A 20,310-nucleotide genomic window follows, 5' to 3' on the forward strand; every position below is an offset into this window, starting at 1 on the left:
TGGCCCAAAAAAAATAAAAAATAAAAAAATCGAGCTCGAGTTTGTAGTCCGCTGAACGAACCGCAGCCCGGTGGTGACATCACTCAATGCCATTTAAATCTTACTAAACATTTTATTGATCAACACAAATGATGTTTGACAAGGCACATGTGCTTCCTGAACCAAGTTAAAACATCTCCACCGCAGGAACGTCGTGACCGTTATAGAATTTAAAAAAAAAAAAAAAAAGTGGCATTGCGTGCAGTGTCATTAGCGTGACGAGCTCCTCGCTTTACTCAGGCAGTCATCGTGAGCGCGGACATCTCCGTTGGCCGCCATGCCGCACGTGCGTCTCTTCTTCCTGTGGTGGGATGCGGCATCCCCTTCCAAACATGACTCGGCCTTCAGGGACAAAAAAAAATTTGCCAAAAGGCGTCAGCTTTAAAAGAAAGAAACAATCGGGGGAGCGACCTGGCACAATATACCTCTGAGTCTGAGTCAGATGAGCTGGATGAGGATGAGGACGAGTCGCTGGAGCTGTCAGACGCGATGCCCGTCGACTCCTGCAGGTCAACTCGGTCAGCCAGCGCCGCCAGGTCGGGTCGCTCCTGCTTCAGGATCCTGGCCGGTACACACGTAAGAAAAAACACTCAACATGTGCCTCGTGAACAAGATCAGCCAGATTTGGGCTCACAACAAGAAGCTTAAAACACAAGTGACAGCTCGCAGCTGGAAACACTTAAGGGATGGGGCGTTGGCAAGTCATGGCAGCACTGTCATGGTCATTGTCATCATGGAAACGGCACGCTTCTTACCGGTACCACTTCCTGGATAGTTTGGGCCGCCCTCGTACGGTTTTGTGCCACACGATGGGGAAATTTGTGATGCTCGCAAAGTTCTGCGTGACAGCAATGGTCGTGTCCAGATTGAGCACCACGTGCCACCAGCCGCCTGTTAGTAACAACCGCAACATCAATGCGCATGTTGGTTGCCTCAGCCTCGCCAAGTTCAATTTATAGTCGGCAATCGGGTCAAACAGTGATCAAAAGAGGCTCACGGGTATTTCTAAGTCAAATTATGGTGCAAATCATCTTCCCACTGACCTGGCACAAAGACGGTCTCTCCAGGTCTCTGCAGGATCTCGAGCGGTCGGAACTCAGGAGGCCAGCCGGGCTGCTGCGTGCGGGGGTAGACCACGTTAAACCAGGTGATGGCCTCGTCCTGCTGGTTGCCTCCATCTTCGCGGTTCACCTTGATGAGATCTCGGGGTGTGTTGGTGGGGAACAGGCACCACCTCTTATGTCCTTGGACCAGCGCGTTCCAAGCACTGGTGCCCAACGGGTCAATGTGGATGCCAGTGCCAGAACGAGCAGGGCCCATCACAAACCACCTGAGGACAAAAACATAAAAAACAGTGTCACGTCGGATCACCATGGTAAGAAGGTCCTTGCAAAGGGCCACTCACCTATAGGGCGGACGTCGCTTCTCTCCAGCGAATTGGAAGAGGTCATCGGTGAAGAAGACGGGCACCTGGTAGTCTTGGAGCAGTTTTCGTCGTTTGGCGTGCTCGCCGTAGCTACTGTCGAAGATGTAAAGCGGGCTGTCGTCACGTGTGCTCTCCAGGTAGTCCACATAGTACTTCATCTTCATCTTGACCGAGTAGCCGTCGTTGTCCTCGCCGCATTTGAACTTTTGGTTGCGATACTTGCGCTTGAGCCGCTCCACGGTCCATTTTTGCTGCGCTGCCCAAGACTCCTGACAGCGGAGCAGAACCACGGGCTTGTAGGGCCTCTCGAAGCGCTCGATGAACTTGTCGGGGCTCAGACGCAGCGCGTCTACTCGTTCCACATTGTCCTGTGGCGACAAACGTGGACAAAAGCACACTTTGAACCTTTGCACATTTGGACTAGCCTACAGTGCTCCTGACGTTGACGTTTGCCATAGTCTGCCGTCTTGACTGCTATTCAGCAAAGGATATCATTGTAACAACTAGTAAAGTTAGGATCGGCCAAATGTTGGCTGGGCTGTGTGATCACGTCGAGAAGATTCTGGAAAGACCGTCGTCGTGACGAGTTAGCCGCGGCTAGCTCCCTTTAGCTTAGCCTCGCGTGCTATTTGCCGGTTACCTTGACGGAGCTGTGCGACACGTTGAAATTGTCATGATAAGCGTGCTTGATCCAGTCTAACGAATCCTTCAACTCAGGCCTGGCGCTCCGTTTGGCCTCTTTAATCCTCTTCTTGCTCTTGTGGTTCATTCCTTCCTTCCTTCCTTCGATTCGGCCAGCGACGCTACTTAATCAAGCTAACGAGGAGCTAGCGCTTTGTGCGCTCGTTCGCTTCTGTGTTCTGAGCAGGACCGAAAATTAGCCAGCGAGCTAATCCCTTGATAAGACGTGGCAACATGTCCAACGTAGCTCCATGTCAGCTCTTATGACACTGAAGATGATCACATATAATTCGCCTGAATGGCGAGGGGGCAATACCTCGTCGAGTTAGCGGCAGAGGGACACAATGCTATCGCAACTGGTTGTCAATGTGGGACACGCCCCCGAAGCACTTACTCGTTGCTCATTGGCCAGTGCTCATACAAAGTAGGGTCTTCCCATTGGTTCTACTGTTGGACGGGCCGTCCAAACAATCACATAAGATGATTTGATTGGTTGTTAAAGCACCGTGCCGGAAAAGATGCGCTCGCAATTGTAATGACCGGAAGACATCGCGACAGTAATTTGCCCCAAATTACCCCGACGTATTCTAAAAGGAGATGAACGATACGGGACCCAAAAGTCCCACAGTGACTCTTAGAACATTCACCTTTGAGGAAACCAAGAACGACTCGCATGAGTCGCTGAGTGTGTCCATTCCTGAGGTAAAACACGTGAAATCCGACGGGCTCCGCAAAGGGCACGCAAGCGATGACGGACGCCTAACATTGGCCAGTATCGATGACAAAACAGTGCAACGGCAACTTATCGCTGTCGGGGGCCTCCCTAACTAGCTGTTGCTTGTTATGTTGTGTCCATGCGTGGTGGTTTTTCCGTATAACTTTGTAACGCCCCGTTTTGTTCGTGGTCATTGAACGCGCCGAGGCAAACCAGAAAACTAAAATCCAAAAAGTTGAGTTTAGCTTTTCTCCCGATGCGACTTTGTCGTCGCTTTATCGTCGTTGTGTATCACGGCCAAAATGGTTTCATGACTTATACCGCTTTGTGTTAAGTGCCTTATGGGGTATCATATTTGTTTAACGTGTGATGCACAGCCTATCAACAGGATTGATGTATTATTGGTGGGCCAAGACTTTTGGTAAATAAACACTCAGCGATGAAGAAATAACTGAGTGTGACTTGTTAAAGGTTATTGACTGTGCGGCCAGGTGTTGGACGCGCAATATGGCATGTACGTGTGGCCCAGTGCAGTGGTGTTGGCTCAGTACATCTGGAGCAGAAGAGCTGACGTGAAGGACAAGACCGTGCTGGAGGTGAAGCTGCCGAACACGAATGATGATTGACAAAGATGATAATGCTGACGGTGACGTCTTTGCTTCCACAGCTGGGTGCAGGTGTGAGTCTTCCAGGCGTGCTGGCATCCCGCTGTGGCGCCAAGGTCATCCTGTCTGATAATGCCGACGCGCCGGCGTGCTTGGAAAACTGCAGACGCAGCTGTGAGGCCAATGGTCTGCATGACGTGTTAACAGTGCCTCTCACCTGGGGGGAAGTCTCCCCCGACCTGCTCCAGCTTCCACCACTCCACCTCATCTTGGCGTCCGACGTTTTTTACGAGCCTCGGGGTAACCACATCCACTTGACCCGAAACAACCTGCATGACACATGAACAACTTGTCTTCCGCAGGAAGTCGAAAAGTTGTATTTGCTCTTTCCCACCTTCCACTTGTATCCCCATCTGATTGCAGACTTTGAAGACGTCCTGGTCACCGTGGTTTTTCTTCTGCGAAAGAACCCCAGCGCTCAATTTTGGGTGACATACCAAGAACGAAGGTGAGTGAACATGCACACTGTAACGGCAACTGTACAAAGCACAAAAGCATTTGCGTTAGCAAAAATGTGTTTCTACGTCTTTCAGTGCCGATTGGAGCATTGAGGCGCTGCTGCACAGGTGGAAGCTGGCCTGTGTGGACGTTGATCTGGAGACATTTGACGCCAATACATCTGAATTGGCTGGATCCAATTTACCCGGCAACCACAGTATTCAGATGATGATTGTGACGCTCAAGACGGACAAGGACACATGAAAGGCCACGTCCATGTTTTTCCCCTTAGCAGAAAGTAACAATGACAGCAAATGGAAGGAAACAAAAGCCAAGCGGGTGCACCGTTTGGTTTTCATCTATGGAGCTTTGTTGGATATGTTGGAGAGGACGACAAAGCAAAGGTGTCCATCAAATGCAAAACGTCCCTTTCCGACAAGTTCATGTCAAGTCGATTTTGTTTCTATAACCCTCATTCATGGGGAAAATCTCTAAGGGTTTCACATGTCCACAGTTGACAAATAATGACATCCGTTGATCTTTTAGCCTCCAGGAGGGCAAGGAAAAATTTCCCCCCCAAAAACATCTGGGGAGGGGGGAGATGAGAAACCTTGACGGGGGTGAAGATGGGAGAATCCCCCTTCTATGATGACCAGGCTGCAATGGCTGCTAAGTGGGCAACATTTAACTTAATATGGTGCACAATGTCAGTGAGAATAATATTGTATTATTATAATCATTCTATATGTACACTGCTGAGTGCATTTGTTTCTTGCTCCCCCCCCCCTTTGAATGATGAAAAAGATGACATAAAGGTTGATTTTGAAATCACAATTGATTTGTGTCATACAATTAAAATATCCTCAATTTTCCAGCAATTTAATTGCAGCCTTAAAGAAGCGTGGAATTGCCAGTGTGAAGTTAACATTTTTTGACCGTCAAACTCATTCGAACGCATTCAAATCCGGTCGAACGAGTTTGCCTTTTAAAGGCAGTTCCATGCTTCCGTTATCTAGGTTGGGAATTGTAATACATTGAGAACACGGAATGTAAATGGCTAAATTGCGGTGCTTTTCTATTGTTTCCTTTTTTGTCGACTTGTCTTCCCACGGACTTGCTGCACAAACACAATAGTTTCTCTCGCATGGAGAGTTTTATCAATTGCATTGTGTGCATTAAAAGAATAAAAAAAGTTGCTCGCTTTCTCATCTTCGTGTGTTGAAGCCGTTTGGGTACCGAAAGCGAAACCGTGAGGAAAACCAGACAAAGATCAATTAATTGTCAACGGAGACAGCTGGGGGCGCTATTGAGCAACACGCGACAGTATGACAAAGAAGAAGACGCAGTTTCCCCCGCCCCACAATGCATCTGTGCGTTTCCAGCATCATTCCTGTGGAAGTAAGATGGCGGACCGGCGGCGAAGGAGGACGCGCGCGTCCCAGGACAGTGACGACGAAGAGGACGAGTCCGCTTCGGGCTCAGAGAGTCGGGATTCGGGCTCCCAGACGAGCAAGAGCCGCGGAGGGAGAGAGCCCGAACCGGCCGAGGTCGCTTCGGAGCGCGCCGAGGCCAAGGAGGAAGTGCAGTCCGAGTGTGTGAGTGCTGTTAGCTTCATGCTAACGTTAGCGCGCCCGCCAGGCGGCTTGCCTGCGACAAATGTCGTGGCCAAAGAAAAGGCTTCTTTCAAGTTCCGTGCTTGTTGTCCGGGAAACCGTTGTGGGACGCGAGTTTACGCGATGACGTCAAACGTGTCATATGAAAGAAAGCTCGAAGGGTGCAACATCGATCTTACTTTTTGGAGACTTGGCTTGGGGTCCTTGTGCGTGACGTCACTCCGTATAAATGCTGCTTTTCAAACCGAGAAGCCCAGAAGTCGACTTTTTGAGCTTCCGCACATGCCTCAACGTAATCAGTCTGCTTGGGCCACAAGTTTGTAGGATGTTAAAGCCTCTCAGAAGTAAACTTGATTTGTGCAGTCCTTTATGCACGTAGACCAATTATCTTGTGTTAAATCAAAATAAGATGTCACTTGTACCACCGCATTTCTTCCTTTATTATTTCTCTGTCTTGTATGTGTTATTCGTTGTGATCACGTGCAATGTGATTTATGTGCAGTCTCAAAAGCTGATACAGGTTCGTCGTTTAGGGCGTCTGTGTGGCTCAATATTGCTCATTGCTTGGTGAATTCCAGACAAGGCTGCCAAAGACACTGAGATATCACCAACTGTCAATCAGAGGAAAGCAGTTTTCTGTATCCAGTTTGAGGGAAACAACGATCCAATCAGAGCAAAGCTTGTTTACGTACTGAATATTCCAGCGAAAGCCGGCCGTTTTAAAGGCCAGGTGTTTTTGACCAACTTGAATAGCATGAAAAGGGGCCTCCTGGGCTTTCGCAACCCAAATTATTTTGCAAACCTAATAAAAGGACATCAAAGATTATTTGGGGAAAAAAAAGTACATTGTGGTATGGGAGCTTTAAACATTTTTGGGAGTGAAAGTTTGCTTGTTTTCTCTTTTTCAGGAGAGTGAAGATGGAGTAGGAGAAGGTAAGATCTCATTGATCATTCATTTGTGCTTTGCGTTTTTGCACTTTTGTCACACTTAACACGTCTCCTGGGTGTGTTTGCACACACCAGCCGTCCTCTCGGACTACGACAGCGCAGATCCGGAAGAAATTGCCTCCCACTCCGAGGTAAAAGCACCGTCCGTCTCTGACGTCGGCGCAAGCCCAAGCCTGTCTTGGGAAACGTTAACTTGGTCTTGGTGTAGGGAGCAGAAGAAGAGGAAGACGCAGATGGATACAGCGACGAAGAAGCTCCGGCGGCGGCCGGCCCATCTGAACCCGTCGCTCCGGCAGAATTGGCTCTGGAAGAGGATGAGGAAGGCGCGGAAGAGAAGAGTAAAGAGGACAAGGAGTCAGATGAAAAAGGGAAGTTGGCAGGAGAGCGACAGAGCGGCGACGGTCAGGTTAGTGACATCATGCTCGCTCCACTTGTCAAGTTTTTGTTTGACAGCTTGTGTGGATGTAACAGTATGTCTGTCTCGTCTATAAGCTGGAGGTCATAATTGTTCATTCGTACAAGTAACATTCACCTTAATGTACATAAACGACCTACACTGACCAATACGAACGCTTCGTATTGATCTCACTTGCTAATGCACGCACGCGTCGTGGAGGGCCTCCATTTCGTAAGCTCGCTCGGCTCGAACGGCACAGCTCGACTCGCTCACTTCGGGTGACCCGCAGGAGTCGACTGTGGACCCCGAGACCAAAGCTGGAGGGCAGTCGGGCCAGCAGCTGGATGACGACGAGGACCGCAAGAACCCGGCTTACATCCCCCGCAAGGGTCTCTTCTTTGAGCACGACGTCAGAGGCCACACCCAAGAGGAAGAGAGGTAACACCGTCTCTGCTCGGTTGTCTGCATTCGCCAACGGCATCTCACCCCCCCCCCGGTCCTCTTGTGTCCCATCCAGGCCCAAAGGCAGGAACAGGAAGCTGTGGAAGGACGAAGGGCGCTGGGAGCACGACAAGTTCCGCGAGGAGGAGCAAGCGCCCAAGAGTCGCGAGGAGCTCATCGCCAGCTACGGCTACGACATCCGCAACGGCGAGCGCCCCTTCGCGCATCGCCGACCTCGGTGAGCGAGCGCCGCTCATCTTCCTCTCGTTTGCGCGACGCATGTCCATGTTATTTGCGTTTTGGATGAGGTTAAAATCAATAATGGGAGCTTTACTTTTGGGGTCCCAGCTTGCGTGGCGTCAAGTTTGTTTGTGTGCGCAGGTCGTCGGTGTCCCCCAACCGAGAGCAGCGATGGCGGGACGGGGGAGACCGAGCCCTGCGCTCCTGGCAGAGCAATCGGGGAGGAAGAGGAGGCAGCAGCGGGGGTCCCGGCCGAGGCGCTCCTCCTCATCACTCATCTCCCGCCTCAGTCCCACTTGCGCCCGGCCAGCGCAGCAACCCTTCCCGCAGCCGACCCCCCCACTTTTCGTCACAGCAGCCCCACCACGGAGGGAGAGAATCGCACACTCCTCAGCTCCATGCCAGAGAAAGAGCGGGTCCCAAAGGTCCGCCTGAGTCTCCGGCAGAAAGGGGGTTGGCCGGCAGGGGAGTTCACAGCGGCGTGGGGAGGGCGACCGAGGACCCCCCGGTTAGCCAAGAGGACCGCCTCCAGAGTAGTGGGGCGCTTCCCGTTGAGCACGCGCCGTATCGGAGCGCGTCGCCTCGGAGACAGCCGCCAGAACAGCAGGGGGGCTCCGCCTCAGCCCAAACTCCCCACGCGTCGGCGGCCCCCCGGGAAGCCTCCCCTCCCGCCGAGCGGCCCGTCGAGCGAAAGTCGTACTCGCTGGCCCGCAGGAGTCGCTCTCGGCCGGCCGAATTAGGCAGCAAACAGACGTCGGTGGAGGAGGCGGCGGCAGGAGTGAAGAACACGGCGGGGCGAGGCGGGACCGAGCTCGACCAGGATGTGGCTCGGCTGAGTCTGGTGCCCGGACAGTCATGGAACCAGAACCCCGCCCCCTACGTCCACTCAGAGATTAGAGGTGAGACACGACAAAGGAAAATTCTGTTCGAGTGGTGAGGAGGTTTTCAATTCATTGTTGCACATCGTCCACGATATCAAAATGGCGTGATTGTGATGCGGCAGGGGGAAATGAGAAATGAGCACATTGATAGTGGAATCCAAATCAATGTTTCAGTGCTGATATAATATCCATAACGCTAAATGCAAACAGTAACATTTAACAATGGCTGTTGGTAGCAAAAATGATACACACACACTTTTCTTACGTCGCATTGTTGAGCGAGGCCTCTCCCATCAAGTCATCTAGCAAACAGGTCATTTGATGACCACCGCACGTTTGCGCCACATCGCTCGTGGCTGCAAGGGGCTTTTCAGTGGATGGCGGAAGGAACGATCCCACCATTTTTGTTTGTCGTCGTCCACAGGCCTGAGTGGCGGCCTTCACGTCGCCGGCAGGCCACCGGCGTTCTCGGCGCTGGACGAGCTGTCGGGCGGCTCCAACCGGGCCAAACGTTACTCGTCCCAGAGACAGAGAGGTGTCGCCGAAGCGGCACCCATGCACATGGGCGTCATGGAAGGACACTACTACGAGCCCAGTTAGGATTGCTCTCTTTTTTTCTTCTTGCTCCTCCCGACCGGCATTAACTCGCTGACAAATTGAATCGGTTGTGTTTGCATTCGCCAGTAACGTACCAGGGACCAATTTACACACACGGCGATGGAGCGGCACCCATGCCGCCCCAAGGCATGCTGGTCCAGCCAGAAATGCACATCCCCCATCCAGGTTGGTCATCAAACACGTTCAAGCATGTCCCATTTTTCTCTCTCTCTCTAATTTTGTTTTTTATGCTTTTTGTGTGTATCGCCGCCTCAGGTATCCATCCCCACCAATCAGGAGGCCCCATCGCAAACCCCACCCTCTATGGAGGCCCCCCTGTCCCTCTGTCGCCAGGGCAACCGCAGCAACTTCTGCCGCCGCCTTTCTACCCACCGCAAGGGGTCATGACCTTCCCTTACCCTGCCATGTACCCGAGCCCTCAGGTACACCAAGAAACGGCACGGCGTCCAAAAATGGGACATGGTGGTCAATCGGAAAGTGATGATGATGATGTGTCGTTACTTGCCGCCCTTTAGGGTCAAGCGCAGGTGACGTACGGGGGCGTGACCTATTATGACACGGTGCAGCAGCAGGCTCAGCCCAAACCTTCGCCGCCCCGCCGCACGTCTCAACCCGTGACCGTCAAGCCCCCCCCTCCCGAAGTGCCCTTTGCCTCCGAGTGAGCCGGCGCCTATCCCCTTCCAAACCGGGCACGCCCAAGCAGGTGAGCCGATCATACCGGCACTTTGTTCTTGCGCAAGTCCTCCCCAAAAATTTTGATTATTTCAATTCAATGTGGAAGCCCTTCAGCATTCGCCATTGAGGAAACATTTCAACTCCTGACATCATTGCACTAAAGTGCTTTTGTTTTGTCAGGTCCGACATGGAGCGCCAGTCCGACACGCAGCATCCGTCTGGACCGGCCAGTCATGTGACCCTCAGCCACTCTGCCGGCTTCCCTCTTCCAGCACGTTGGCCTGAAGCGTACGTGCGGGTCTGGACGGCGGTGGCGTCCCTTCCTGTGAGGTCACGTGACCGTGTCCGCCAGATGGCCCCGCACCCGTCGGCCTTCCTCCTGTTCAGCCTGTTCACAACAAGTGTGGATAATATAGTTTTGAAAGGTCCCAGTCCACTTGAGTTTGTGCTGAGGGGAGGTGAGTCAAGATGGCAAATGTAGCCATTTGTTGTTTTTTGTTTGTTGGTCACAGACAAGTAAACGAATTGAACTTCTCCATGTTTATTTAGAACTATTGCAACTGTAGTTGTGCTTTCATGTTTTTCATTTCCTTTCTGGAGTATTTTTCTAGGTTTGTATTTTGTCTTGCAGCAGTGACCCATGACCCCCCACCCACCCCAATAAAAACACTTTTCACATTTTGCTTTCTTCTCATTTCCAAGTGGAGGTCATCATCAGTATCTTGCAGCTTATCAAGCTTGACATTCACCACCCTGTTGAATACGTTTGTATGGGCTGGAATAAATGTTTAAAATGATTACCAGTTGTTTTTAGTGCTTGGCTACCTGTGTCTCTCCCCTCCCCCCCATAAAAAGCACCTTTTGACCTCATGGCGTGAATGATGTTGCTGTGGCATAATTTCAATGCCAGCTTGAAATGCTGAACAAGTGAATAGATGAGAAAGTTGGCTTGTGTTACAAACTTGCCACTTGGTGTCCATCCGGGTTGTGACGTGCGGCACAGTCACGTGCCGGCGCCGCCGTGGCTGTCGCGGGCTTTTTGGTGCGCGTAGGTGCGCATGTGTTTCTTGAGCGTGTCTCCGTCACTGAACGTGCGTCGACACACGGCGCACTTGTACGGCCGCTCGCCCGTGTGGATGCGCACGTGCCGCCGCAGGTTTCCCCTCTGGCTGAAGCTCTTGGCGCAAAAGGTGCAGCGGTGCGGCCGCTCGCCCGTGTGCGTGCGCATGTGACGTCGCAGATCGGCCGACTGCGCGAAGGATTTGCAGCACCAATTGCAGGCGTAGGTCTTGCGCTTCTGTTCCAGGTGGAGGCGCAGCCGGGCCGCCTGAGCAAAGACCTCACCGCAGCGGGGGCACTCGTACACGATGGCGCCCGCCGCTGCCGTCTCTCTAACCTGGCCTTCAAAAAAATCATGACAATTAAAAAAAAATAATCTTTCGTTCGCTATCATTCATCATGGCTCGATCAGTTTTTACCGTTTCTTTCTGTTTGTTGTCGCTCCTTCACCGTGCTGGCATCGGTATTGCCCTTGGAGAAGTGAACGTGCACACTGGCCATGGGTACCTCTGCACAATTTTTGCGAGGCGTGACTTTTAACTCGTCCTGTTCATGTTTGATGACGAGAGGGGAAGGCGGCCGCGGCTCCTCTCTGAGCGTCGGGGCGGGAACAACAAAATGTGTTTTGGGAAAGGTCTCATCCGAACGGGGGAGCTCCGCCCCTGTCCGCTTGGACGTGCTCGCGGGGGGTGTTTGGACGTGGGTGGGGGCGCAAACTTGCTCTTGGTCGCGAGCAACGAGATGCTTGTTGGAGCCTGAACGCACACAAGAAAAAAAAAATCCACTCAGCAAAACCTTCAAAACTGACACCCTGCAAAAGAATATTAAAGAGGTTAAAATTGGAATTATGTGAGCTCTCTGGCCAGCAGCAGCATTTGGGGCCAACTGGAAATGTTTGGAGGAGGACTGGCTGACTGACTCCACAATAAATTGCACTACAGCAAATTAATCAAGCCCAGAGGTCGCAAAGGTGTGTTTACTGCTGCAAAGTGCTGCGATTAAAAAAAGGCTTGACGTTAGCCAGGTGCCTTCGATGAAAAGGGAAAAAGATGGATTTGACAACAGCACCGAATTGCCAATCCAATGCAATTATATCTCCTCGAAATTGAACAAGTTACTTGACGTCATGTTCGAATACAACAACATGAATGGAGCCAAAAGGACACGTGGTCTGCTTGTTCAAAAGGAAACAACCAAGGACCAATGGGACTTTAATTAAACGGTCGCCGAATAAAAGTTCCAGGGTGAAACTTGAAAAGAAAGGAGTTTTAAGTTGCACTTGAGCCGCGGTGAATCTCCAAATCTCTGGCAAACAAGAACGCGGCCCCATCGGGAGCGAGCTTCGAGAATGCGAGGTGCTACTTCGGCCGGCTTACTGGGAGGTTGGGGCCGGGCCCAAAGCTCGTCAGGCGGCCTTAGGAATTCGCCAAGCTGCCGCCGAAGGCTCTCGTTCTCCAGCCGCGTCCGCAGCGTCTCCTCCCGGTACTCGCTGACCGCGTCCTCCACTACATCCACGATGTCCCGCAGCAGCTGCGTGAGCCGCTCCATCAGGTAACCGCTCAGCACTTCAGCTTTGCTCGATTGTCCGATTTTGCTCATCTTTGTTGACTTGATTTCGGGCGTTCGTCAGCCCGGAAACGACCGAAAAAAAACACACACACACACCGGAAGTCGTCCCTTCCAAACGCGTTTGCAAAATTCCTGCCAGAATTTTACCAAACGAAACCAAATGTATTTGGGTGATGTTCATTTTGGGGGCGACGTGTCAGACAAGCACTAAAAAAAGCAAAATAAAACGAAACGAAAACAAATGTGCAAAACTGACGTCTAAAGAAGCAGGTGGTTTCAGTCCTTTTTCCATTGAGCGGCGTTGAAAATGGCAAATACTATTCATAAAGTAACACAAAAATATTATTTTCATGTGTATAGGCCAAGTCAATTATTAGCTATAAAAATTCGACCGAGTGACAATTTAGCTGATATTCAACGCATTGAATAATAAGTGGGCACAATAGGAACAGATTCGTCCATCCATGCATCCCATTTTCAACACCGCTTGCTGGAGCCTATCCCAGCTGACTTCAGGCAGAAGGGAGGCTACACCCTTAACTGGTCGCCAGTCAGTCGCAGGGCACATACAAAGACAAACGACCATTCACATCCACATTCACACCGTCACTGAGTGGGAACCGATCCCATGCTGCCCTCACACAATGCCGGCGTGTGTACCACGACACGATCGGTGACTCGTAACAGATTCGAAAGAAATACATTTTGCATTTATTCAAAGCTAAATCACATTTTTTTCACAGACGAATCATGTACGACAAAAAGGTTGAACAACATGGATGAAAAATGGCTGATTTTTAAAAAATGTTATTACAATTGCAAATTCCCCTTTTAAAATAAATTAAAAAAAAAGAAAAAGTCGACGAAGAGAGATAGAGAATAAAAGCAGCACTGTTAGATGATGATGACAATGGCGATGCTGAGTGCGTTGGTGCACTGTTATGACACCGCGTTAAATAGAATAGCAGTTGTGCACAAACACGCCGGAATTCATTTGCTGGCCCTTCAAAATAAGAGCGATGATTAGCACTCGCACTGGTCATACGTGAGCATGTCATTCTCTGCAGAGGGGGCGTGTCCACATACAAACATTCTACCCATGTTTAGCAAATGGAATAATAAACATATAAAGGAAACGTGGCTGACACATTGTCGATCTCTTGACGTTCACGCAATGAGAGGACGCTCATGTTCGCTCACGCGCACGCACGCACACACATCCGTACCCGCACGCACGCTCGCGTACACACACACACACACACACACACACACACACACACACACACACACACACACACACACACCCTCCCCTCCCTTTGCAGTTGTTGCAGTCAAGCTGCAGCAGAGTCTTCATTGTCTTCATCGTTTTCAACAGACCTTCCACCATTTGGACTCCAGCTCACCATCATTACAAATGAAAGTGATGCTACCAATGATAATTATCATGATCAGTGATAATCTTTGTTGATCATCATTGCTGTTGCCGACATCGGTGGATCGCAGCTTTTTCTTCTGCTCACCAAAAAATGAACACTCAGCAGCTCCCGGTTTGTTAGAGCAGGTAAGGACTTTGTGTGTGTAAGTGTATGTGTGTGTATATGTGTGTGTGCGCGTGTGTTCTTGAAAGTGCGTGTGCGTGCGTGTGAGAGTATGTGTTGGGTGTTCGGGGTGGGGGGCGTCATGTCACGCCTTTTTGTGCAATCACCTGAGTGTGGCATCACACCTTCAACTGCAATGCACACACACCATTAGTGGTGTGTGTGTGTGTGTGTGTGTGTGTGTGTGTGTGTGTGTGTATGTGTGTGTGTGTGTGTGTGTGTGTGTGTGTGAGTGCACGGTCATAAATAAATGACATTCTCTGAGTCTATAAATCTAAGGTGGGGTTCATTCAGTCTACGCCTTGATGGCTTTTCAAAATAAAAGAAGTACCGTTGTTGGTGATGAGCTCACAAATCATGCAGGAAGCCACCACCAGGTGGCGTCTATTGCATTGGCTCGTTGCTCGTCTGCCGTTGACTTTATCCAGAACAAAAATAAAAAGATGAAGAGAGCAGAAGTTGACTGGTTTACTGTCAATCACAGGCTAACTATCCTTCACTTCATTTGCTCGGTCAGCATGTATTACTTCTCTCCGTTACGTGGACTTCTGTCCTGCCTTCCTGCAACTTCATTGACTGGCCGTTGATGCGTCACTGGGCATCATTGACGTGAAATCACAATAGCAGCACCTCAGATTGTCTGCGAATAAATGTTCTAAATTGTTTAGCGGTCATTTTGGGCGAGGCATTGATATGACACAATTGAGATGATTTGGAAGAAACACATCTTGACCATCACAGCAAAGCATATCTGTTTTTGTCCCCAGCTTTTCTTTTGCATCTGTGTAGCCCGGCCCCTCTGGCAGCATGGACGAGTCGCAGCGTGTGGGAGACGGAGACGCCGAGCGTGCGGCGGTGACGTGCCAACCAGGCGGTGATGGCCAAGAAACCCCACCCCCTACCACTGGATCCACGGAGCACTTGGCAGTGAGCGACAAGATTGGTAAGAAGACCCCTCCCACTTGGTTTTTGTCCAGTCAAATGAGAAACTTGTACACCTGATCTCCACCTCCAGGTAACGGTGTGGGTCCTGCCCCACCCTGTGCCTTGATGGCCACGTCCCCGTCCAGCCCGGTAAAAGGGGGTCACGCCAACGGGCGTCCTCGTTCGGAGAGCCGATCGGGTTCGGTGGCACACAACTCCCCGAGGCCGTCGCTCAACTCCCCACGGCCGTCGCTTGGCCGCCGGCCCAGTGCCATGACAGAGGGTCCGGCCCAAGAGTCCAAACCACCAGACTACCTGATGCTGGCCATCCTGTCCTGCTTCTGCCCTCTGTGGCCCATCAACATTTTGGCCCTCACATTCTCCCTCATGGTAGGTGCAAGCATGTTAGCCTGAGCCACAGGTGGAGACTCAAGTCAGATGAATTGGGTGGAAGTCTCAAACGAGTCTTGGCTCCTGAGGGGGAGTTTTTGTCTTTCATGGGAGGTTTAAGAGCCAGGCTTTGTCTGATCCTTGACCTTAGGAACTGTCTGCTGGAGTGTTCATGACCTGCCTGGTAGTCGAAGGGTTAGTGTGTCGGCGTTGGGCTGCGAAGGTGGAGGGTTCAACTCAGGCTCCGGCCTTTCTGTGCGTTCTCAAAAATGTGTGTCGCGGTGCATTTTCTGATCCTCTTCCCCGCACAAATATTCGCGCTCACACTCAAACCGAGGGACAATTCACAAAACGCCGAATGCATGGTCATTTCTTTCGGCTAAAAATGGCGGACTATACGTGGTCGTTTTTTTCGGCCAAAAACGCCTTACTATACATGGTCGCTTTTTTCGGGCCAAAACGCCTTCCGATACATGGTCGGTTTTTTGGGCCAAAAACGCCTTACTGTACATGGTCGTTTTTTTCGGCCCAAAACGCCTTCCTATACATGGTCGTTTTTTTCGGCCCAAAACGCCTTCCTATACATGGTCGTTTTTTTCGGCCCAAAACGCCTTCCTATACATGGTCGTTTTTTTCGGCCCAAAACGCCTTCCTATACATGGTCGTTTTTTTCGGCCCAAAACGCCTTCCTATACATGGTCGTTTTTTTCGGCCCAAAACGCCTTCCTATACATGGTCGTTTTTTTCGGCCCAAAACGCCTTCCTATACATGGTCGTTTTTTTCGGCCCAAAACGCCTTCCTATACATGGTCGTTTTTTTCGGCCCAAAACGCCTTCCTATACATGGTCGTTTTTTTCGGCCCAAAACGCCTTCCTATACATGGTCGTTTTTTTCGGCCCAAAACGCCTTCCTATACATGGTCGTTTTTTTCGGCCCAAAACGCCTTCCTATACATGGTCGTTTTTTTCGGCCCAAAACGCCTTCCTATACATGGTCGTTTTTTTCGGCCCAAAACGCCTTCCTATACATGGTCGTTTTTTTCGGCCCAAAACGCCTTCCTATACATGGTCGTTTTTTTCGGCCCAAAACGCCTTCCTATACATGGTCGTTTTTTTCGGCCCAAAACGCCTTCCTATACATGGTCGTTTTTTTCGGCCCAAAACGCCTTCCTATACATGGTCGTTTTTTTCGGCCCAAAACGCCTTCCTATACATGGTCGTTTTTTTCGGCCCAAAACGCCTTCCTATACATGGTCGTTTTTTTCGGCCCAAAACGCCTTCCTATACATGGTCGTTTTTTTCGGCCCAAAACGCCTTCCTATACATGGTCGTTTTTTTCGGCCCAAAACGCCTTCCTATACATGGTCGTTTTTTTCGGCCCAAAACGCCTTCCTATACATGGTCGTTTTTTTCGGCCCAAAACGCCTTCCTATACATGGTCGTTTTTTTCGGCCCAAAACGCCTTCCTATACATGGTCGTTTTTTTCGGCCCAAAACGCCTTCCTATACATGGTCGTTTTTTTCGGCCCAAAACGCCTTCCTATACATGGTCGTTTTTTTCGGCCCAAAACGCCTTCCTATACATGGTCGTTTTTTTCGGCCCAAAACGCCTTCCTATACATGGTCGTTTTTTTCGGCCCAAAACGCCTTCCTATACATGGTCGTTTTTTTCGGCCCAAAACGCCTTCCTATACATGGTCGTTTTTTTCGGCCCAAAACGCCTTCCTATACATGGTCGTTTTTTTCGGCCCAAAACGCCTTCCTATACATGGTCGTTTTTTTCGGCCCAAAACGCCTTCCTATACATGGTCGTTTTTTTCGGCCCAAAACGCCTTCCTATACATGGTCGTTTTTTTCGGCCCAAAACGCCTTCCTATACATGGTCGTTTTTTTCGGCCCAAAACGCCTTCCTATACATGGTCGTTTTTTTCGGCCCAAAACGCCTTCCTATACATGGTCGTTTTTTTCGGCCCAAAACGCCTTCCTATACATGGTCGTTTTTTTCGGCCCAAAACGCCTTACTATACATGGTCGTTTTTTTCGGCCAAAAACGCCTTACTATACATGGTCGCTTTTTTCGGGCCAAAACACCTTCCGATACATGGTCGGTTTTTTGGGCCAAAAACGCCTTACTATACATGGTCGTTTTTTTCGGCCCAAAACGCCTTACAATACATGGTCGTTTTTTTTTCGGCCAAAAACACCTTACTATACATGGTCATTTTTTTTCGTGCCAAAAACGGCATACTATACTATGTCGTTTTTTTCGGCTAAAAACGCCTTACTATACATGGTCGTTTTTTTCGGCCAAAAACGCCTTACCATACATGGTGGGGTTTTTTTTCGGGCCAAAAACGCCTCACAATACATTGTCGGTTTTTTGGGCCAAAAACGCCTTACAATACATGGTCGTTATTTTTTCGGCCAAATACACCTTACTATACATGGTCGTTTTTTTCGGCTAAAAACGCCTTACTATACTATGTCGTTTTTTTCGGCTAAAAACGCCTTACTATACTATGTCGTTTTTTTCGGGCAAAAACACCTTACGATACATGGTCATTTTTTTTCCGGCCAAAAACGCCTTACTATACATGGTCGTTTTTTTTCTGCCAAAAACGCCTTATTACACATGGTCGGTTTTTTTCGGGCCAAAAACGCCTTACTGTACAAGGTCGTTTTTTTCTGCCAAAAACGCCTGACTATACATGGTCATTTTTTTCGGGCCAAAAACGCCTTACTATATACATGCTCGTTAATTTTGTCGTTAATTTTCGGCCAAAAACGCCTTACTATATATACATGGTCGTTTTTTTCGGTCATTTTTTTCGGCTAAAAACGCCTTACTATACATGGTCGTTTTTTTCGGCCCGAAACGCCTTACTATACATGGTCGTTTTTTTCGGCCCGAAACGCCTTACTATACATGGTCGTTTTTTTCGGCCCGAAACGCCTTACTATACATGGTCGTTTTTTTCGGCCCGAAACGCCTTACTATACATGGTCGTTTTTTTCGGCCCGAAACGCCTTACTATACATGGTCGTTTTTTTCGGCCCGAAACGCCTTACTATACATGGTCGTTTTTTTCGGCCCGAAACGCCTTACTATACATGGTCGTTTTTTTCGGCCCGAAACGCCTTACTATACATGGTCGTTTTTTTCGGCCCGAAACGCCTTACTATACATGGTCGTTTTTTTCGGCCCGAAACGCCTTACTATACATGGTCGTTTTTTTCGGCCCGAAACGCCTTACTATACATGGTCGTTTTTTTCGGCCCGAAACGCCTTACTATACATGGTCGTTTTTTTCGGCCCGAAACGCCTTACTATACATGGTCGTTTTTTTCGGCCCGAAACGCCTTACTATACATGGTCGTTTTTTTCGGCCCGAAACGCCTTACTATACATGGTCGTTTTTTTCGGCCCGAAACGCCTTACTATACATGGTCGTTTTTTTCGGCCCGAAACGCCTTACTATACATGGTCGTTTTTTTCGGCCCGAAACGCCTTACTATACATGGTCGTTTTTTTCGGCCCGAAACGCCTTACTATACATGGTCGTTTTTTTCGGCCCGAAACGCCTTACTATACATGGTCGTTTTTTTCGGCCCGAAACGCCTTACTATACATGGTCGTTTTTTTCGGCCCGAAACGCCTTACTATACATGGTCGTTTTTTTCGGCCCGAAACGCCTTACTATACATGGTCGTTTTTTTCGGCCCGAAACGCCTTACTATACATGGTCGTTTTTTTCGGCCCGAAACGCCTTACTATACATGGTCGTTTTTTTCGGCCCGAAACGCCTTACTATACATGGTCGTTTTTTTCGGCCCGAAACGCCTTACTATACATGGTCGTTTTTTTCGGCCCGAAACGCCTTACTATACATGGTCGTTTTTTTCGGCCCGAAACGCCTTACTATACATGGTCGTTTTTTTCGGCCCGAAACGCCTTACTATACATGGTCGTTTTTTTCGGCCCGAAACGCCTTACTATACATGGTCGTTTTTTTCGGCCCGAAACGCCTTACTATACATGGTCGTTTTTTTCGGCCCGAAACGCCTTACTATACATGGTCGTTTTTTTCGGCCCGAAACGCCTTACTATACATGGTCGTTTTTTTCGGCCCGAAACGCCTTACTATACATGGTCGTTTTTTTCGGCCCGAAACGCCTTACTATACATGGTCGTTTTTTTCGGCCCGAAACGCCTTACTATACATGGTCGTTTTTTTCGGCCCGAAACGCCTTACTATACATGGTCGTTTTTTTCGGCCCGAAACGCCTTACTATACATGGTCGTTTTTTTCGGCCCGAAACGCCTTACTATACATGGTCGTTTTTTTCGGCCCGAAACGCCTTACTATACATGGTCGTTTTTTTCGGCCCGAAACGCCTTACTATACATGGTCGTTTTTTTCGGCCCGAAACGCCTTACTATACATGGTCGTTTTTTTCGGCCCGAAACGCCTTACTATACATGGTCGTTTTTTTCGGCCCGAAACGCCTTACTATACATGGTCGTTTTTTTCGGCCCGAAACGCCTTACTATACATGGTCGTTTTTTTCGGCCCGAAACGCCTTACTATACATGGTCGTTTTTTTCGGCCCGAAACGCCTTACTATACATGGTCGTTTTTTTCGGCCCGAAACGCCTTACTATACATGGTCGTTTTTTTCGGCCCGAAACGCCTTACTATACATGGTCGTTTTTTTCGGCCCGAAACGCCTTACTATACATGGTCGTTTTTTTCGGCCCAAAACGCCTCACTATACATGGTCGTTTTTTTTGGCCAAAAAGGCCTTCCAATACATGGTCGGTTTTTTGGGCCAAAAACGCCTGACAATACATGGTCCTTTTTTTCGGCCAAAAAGGCCTGACTGTACATGGTCGTTTTTTTCCTTCCCAAAACGCCTGACTATAAATGGTCGTTTTTTTCGGCCTAAAACGCCTTACTATACATGGTCATTTTTTTCGGCCCAAAACGCCTTA

At 49.6% G+C, this 20,310-nt stretch overlaps 5 protein-coding genes across 7 annotated transcripts in view; 3 read left to right on the forward strand and 2 right to left on the reverse strand.

Annotated features, from left to right (window-relative positions):
• Window positions 1-92: 92 nt before the first annotated feature.
• Window positions 93-2,486, reverse strand: jmjd6 (jumonji domain containing 6, arginine demethylase and lysine hydroxylase). The gene is made up of 6 exons (XM_019866370.1): window positions 2,106-2,486; window positions 1,445-1,833; window positions 1,083-1,369; window positions 795-930; window positions 465-600; window positions 93-381 (listed from the first exon to the last, which is right to left on the reverse strand). Exons 1-6 carry the CDS (start codon window positions 2,232-2,234, stop codon window positions 250-252), a joined length of 1,209 nt encoding a protein of 402 aa, XP_019721929.1. The 5' UTR covers window positions 2,235-2,486; the 3' UTR covers window positions 93-249.
• Window positions 2,487-2,614: 128 nt separating this feature from the next.
• mettl23 (methyltransferase 23, arginine) lies at window positions 2,615-5,159 on the forward strand. Of its 2 annotated transcripts, none has more exons than XM_019866391.1 (5): window positions 2,615-2,848; window positions 3,353-3,457; window positions 3,529-3,766; window positions 3,890-3,974; window positions 4,060-4,795. In XM_019866391.1, the coding sequence occupies exons 1-5, from the start codon at window positions 2,744-2,746 to the stop codon at window positions 4,226-4,228; spliced, it is 702 nt and encodes a 233-aa protein (XP_019721950.1). In that variant the 5' UTR covers window positions 2,615-2,743; the 3' UTR covers window positions 4,229-4,795. The 2 variants fall into 2 exon arrangements, with proteins under 2 accessions (XP_019721950.1, XP_019721951.1); XM_019866392.1 differs by having other exon boundaries at window positions 2,759-2,848; window positions 3,333-3,457; window positions 4,060-5,159.
• A 178-nt stretch (window positions 5,160-5,337) lies between these two features.
• Window positions 5,338-10,458, forward strand: casc3 (casc3 exon junction complex subunit). The gene is made up of 12 exons (XM_019866347.1): window positions 5,338-5,559; window positions 6,486-6,510; window positions 6,601-6,656; window positions 6,734-6,931; window positions 7,212-7,360; window positions 7,440-7,601; window positions 7,745-8,502; window positions 8,909-9,079; window positions 9,169-9,267; window positions 9,358-9,524; window positions 9,618-9,805; window positions 9,958-10,458. Exons 1-11 carry the CDS (start codon window positions 5,368-5,370, stop codon window positions 9,762-9,764), a joined length of 2,124 nt encoding a protein of 707 aa, XP_019721906.1. The 5' UTR covers window positions 5,338-5,367; the 3' UTR covers window positions 9,765-9,805; window positions 9,958-10,458.
• LOC109513744 (zinc finger protein 628-like) lies at window positions 10,362-12,773 on the reverse strand. The gene is made up of 3 exons (XM_019866374.1): window positions 12,213-12,773; window positions 11,256-11,591; window positions 10,362-11,178 (listed from the first exon to the last, which is right to left on the reverse strand). The coding sequence occupies exons 1-3, from the start codon at window positions 12,433-12,435 to the stop codon at window positions 10,781-10,783; spliced, it is 957 nt and encodes a 318-aa protein (XP_019721933.1). The 5' UTR covers window positions 12,436-12,773; the 3' UTR covers window positions 10,362-10,780.
• A 917-nt stretch (window positions 12,774-13,690) lies between these two features.
• Window positions 13,691-20,310, forward strand: part of LOC109513756 (proline-rich transmembrane protein 2) — a 16,089-nt gene continuing 9,469 nt past the window's right edge. The window contains exons 1-3 of one of the 2 annotated variants that reach the window (XM_019866400.1): window positions 13,691-13,966; window positions 14,793-14,946; window positions 15,019-15,317. In XM_019866400.1, coding sequence (XP_019721959.1) covers window positions 14,811-14,946; window positions 15,019-15,317 — 435 coding nt within the window. In that variant the 5' untranslated portion in view covers window positions 13,691-13,966; window positions 14,793-14,810. Of the gene's footprint in view, window positions 13,967-14,770; window positions 14,947-15,018; window positions 15,318-20,310 lie in introns of both variants that reach the window. The other variant, XM_019866399.1, reaches the window with a different exon arrangement.

This window comes from Hippocampus comes, unplaced genomic scaffold, assembly GCF_001891065.2.
Source record: "Hippocampus comes isolate QL1 unplaced genomic scaffold, H_comes_QL1_v1.1 scaffold99, whole genome shotgun sequence".
NCBI lineage: Eukaryota > Metazoa > Chordata > Actinopteri > Syngnathiformes > Syngnathidae > Hippocampus > Hippocampus comes.

Coding starts and splice junctions, on each gene's coding strand:
- LOC109513744 (XM_019866374.1), bottom strand. CDS start 12,435: ATGAGCAAAATCGGACAATCGAGCAAAGCTGAAGTGCTGAGCGGTTAC. Junction 11,592..12,212: donor GGCCCGGCCCCAACCTCCCA/GTAAGCCGGCCG, acceptor GTGTGCGTTCAG/GCTCCAACAAGCATCTCGTT. Junction 11,179..11,255: donor ACAACAAACAGAAAGAAACG/GTAAAAACTGAT, acceptor ATTTTTTTGAAG/GCCAGGTTAGAGAGACGGCA.
- jmjd6 (XM_019866370.1), bottom strand. CDS start 2,234: ATGAACCACAAGAGCAAGAAGAGGATTAAAGAGGCCAAACGGAGCGCC. Junction 1,370..1,444: donor AAGCGACGTCCGCCCTATAG/GTGAGTGGCCCT, acceptor TTTTGTCCTCAG/GTGGTTTGTGATGGGCCCTG. Junction 601..794: donor CTATCCAGGAAGTGGTACCG/GTAAGAAGCGTG, acceptor TGTACCGGCCAG/GATCCTGAAGCAGGAGCGAC.
- mettl23 (XM_019866391.1), top strand. CDS start 2,744: ATGAACGATACGGGACCCAAAAGTCCCACAGTGACTCTTAGAACATTC. Junction 2,849..3,352: donor TGAGTGTGTCCATTCCTGAG/GTAAAACACGTG, acceptor CTGTGCGGCCAG/GTGTTGGACGCGCAATATGG. Junction 3,975..4,059: donor GTGACATACCAAGAACGAAG/GTGAGTGAACAT, acceptor TACGTCTTTCAG/TGCCGATTGGAGCATTGAGG.
- casc3 (XM_019866347.1), top strand. CDS start 5,368: ATGGCGGACCGGCGGCGAAGGAGGACGCGCGCGTCCCAGGACAGTGAC. Junction 5,560..6,485: donor AGGAAGTGCAGTCCGAGTGT/GTGAGTGCTGTT, acceptor TCTCTTTTTCAG/GAGAGTGAAGATGGAGTAGG. Junction 9,268..9,357: donor AATGCACATCCCCCATCCAG/GTTGGTCATCAA, acceptor TCGCCGCCTCAG/GTATCCATCCCCACCAATCA.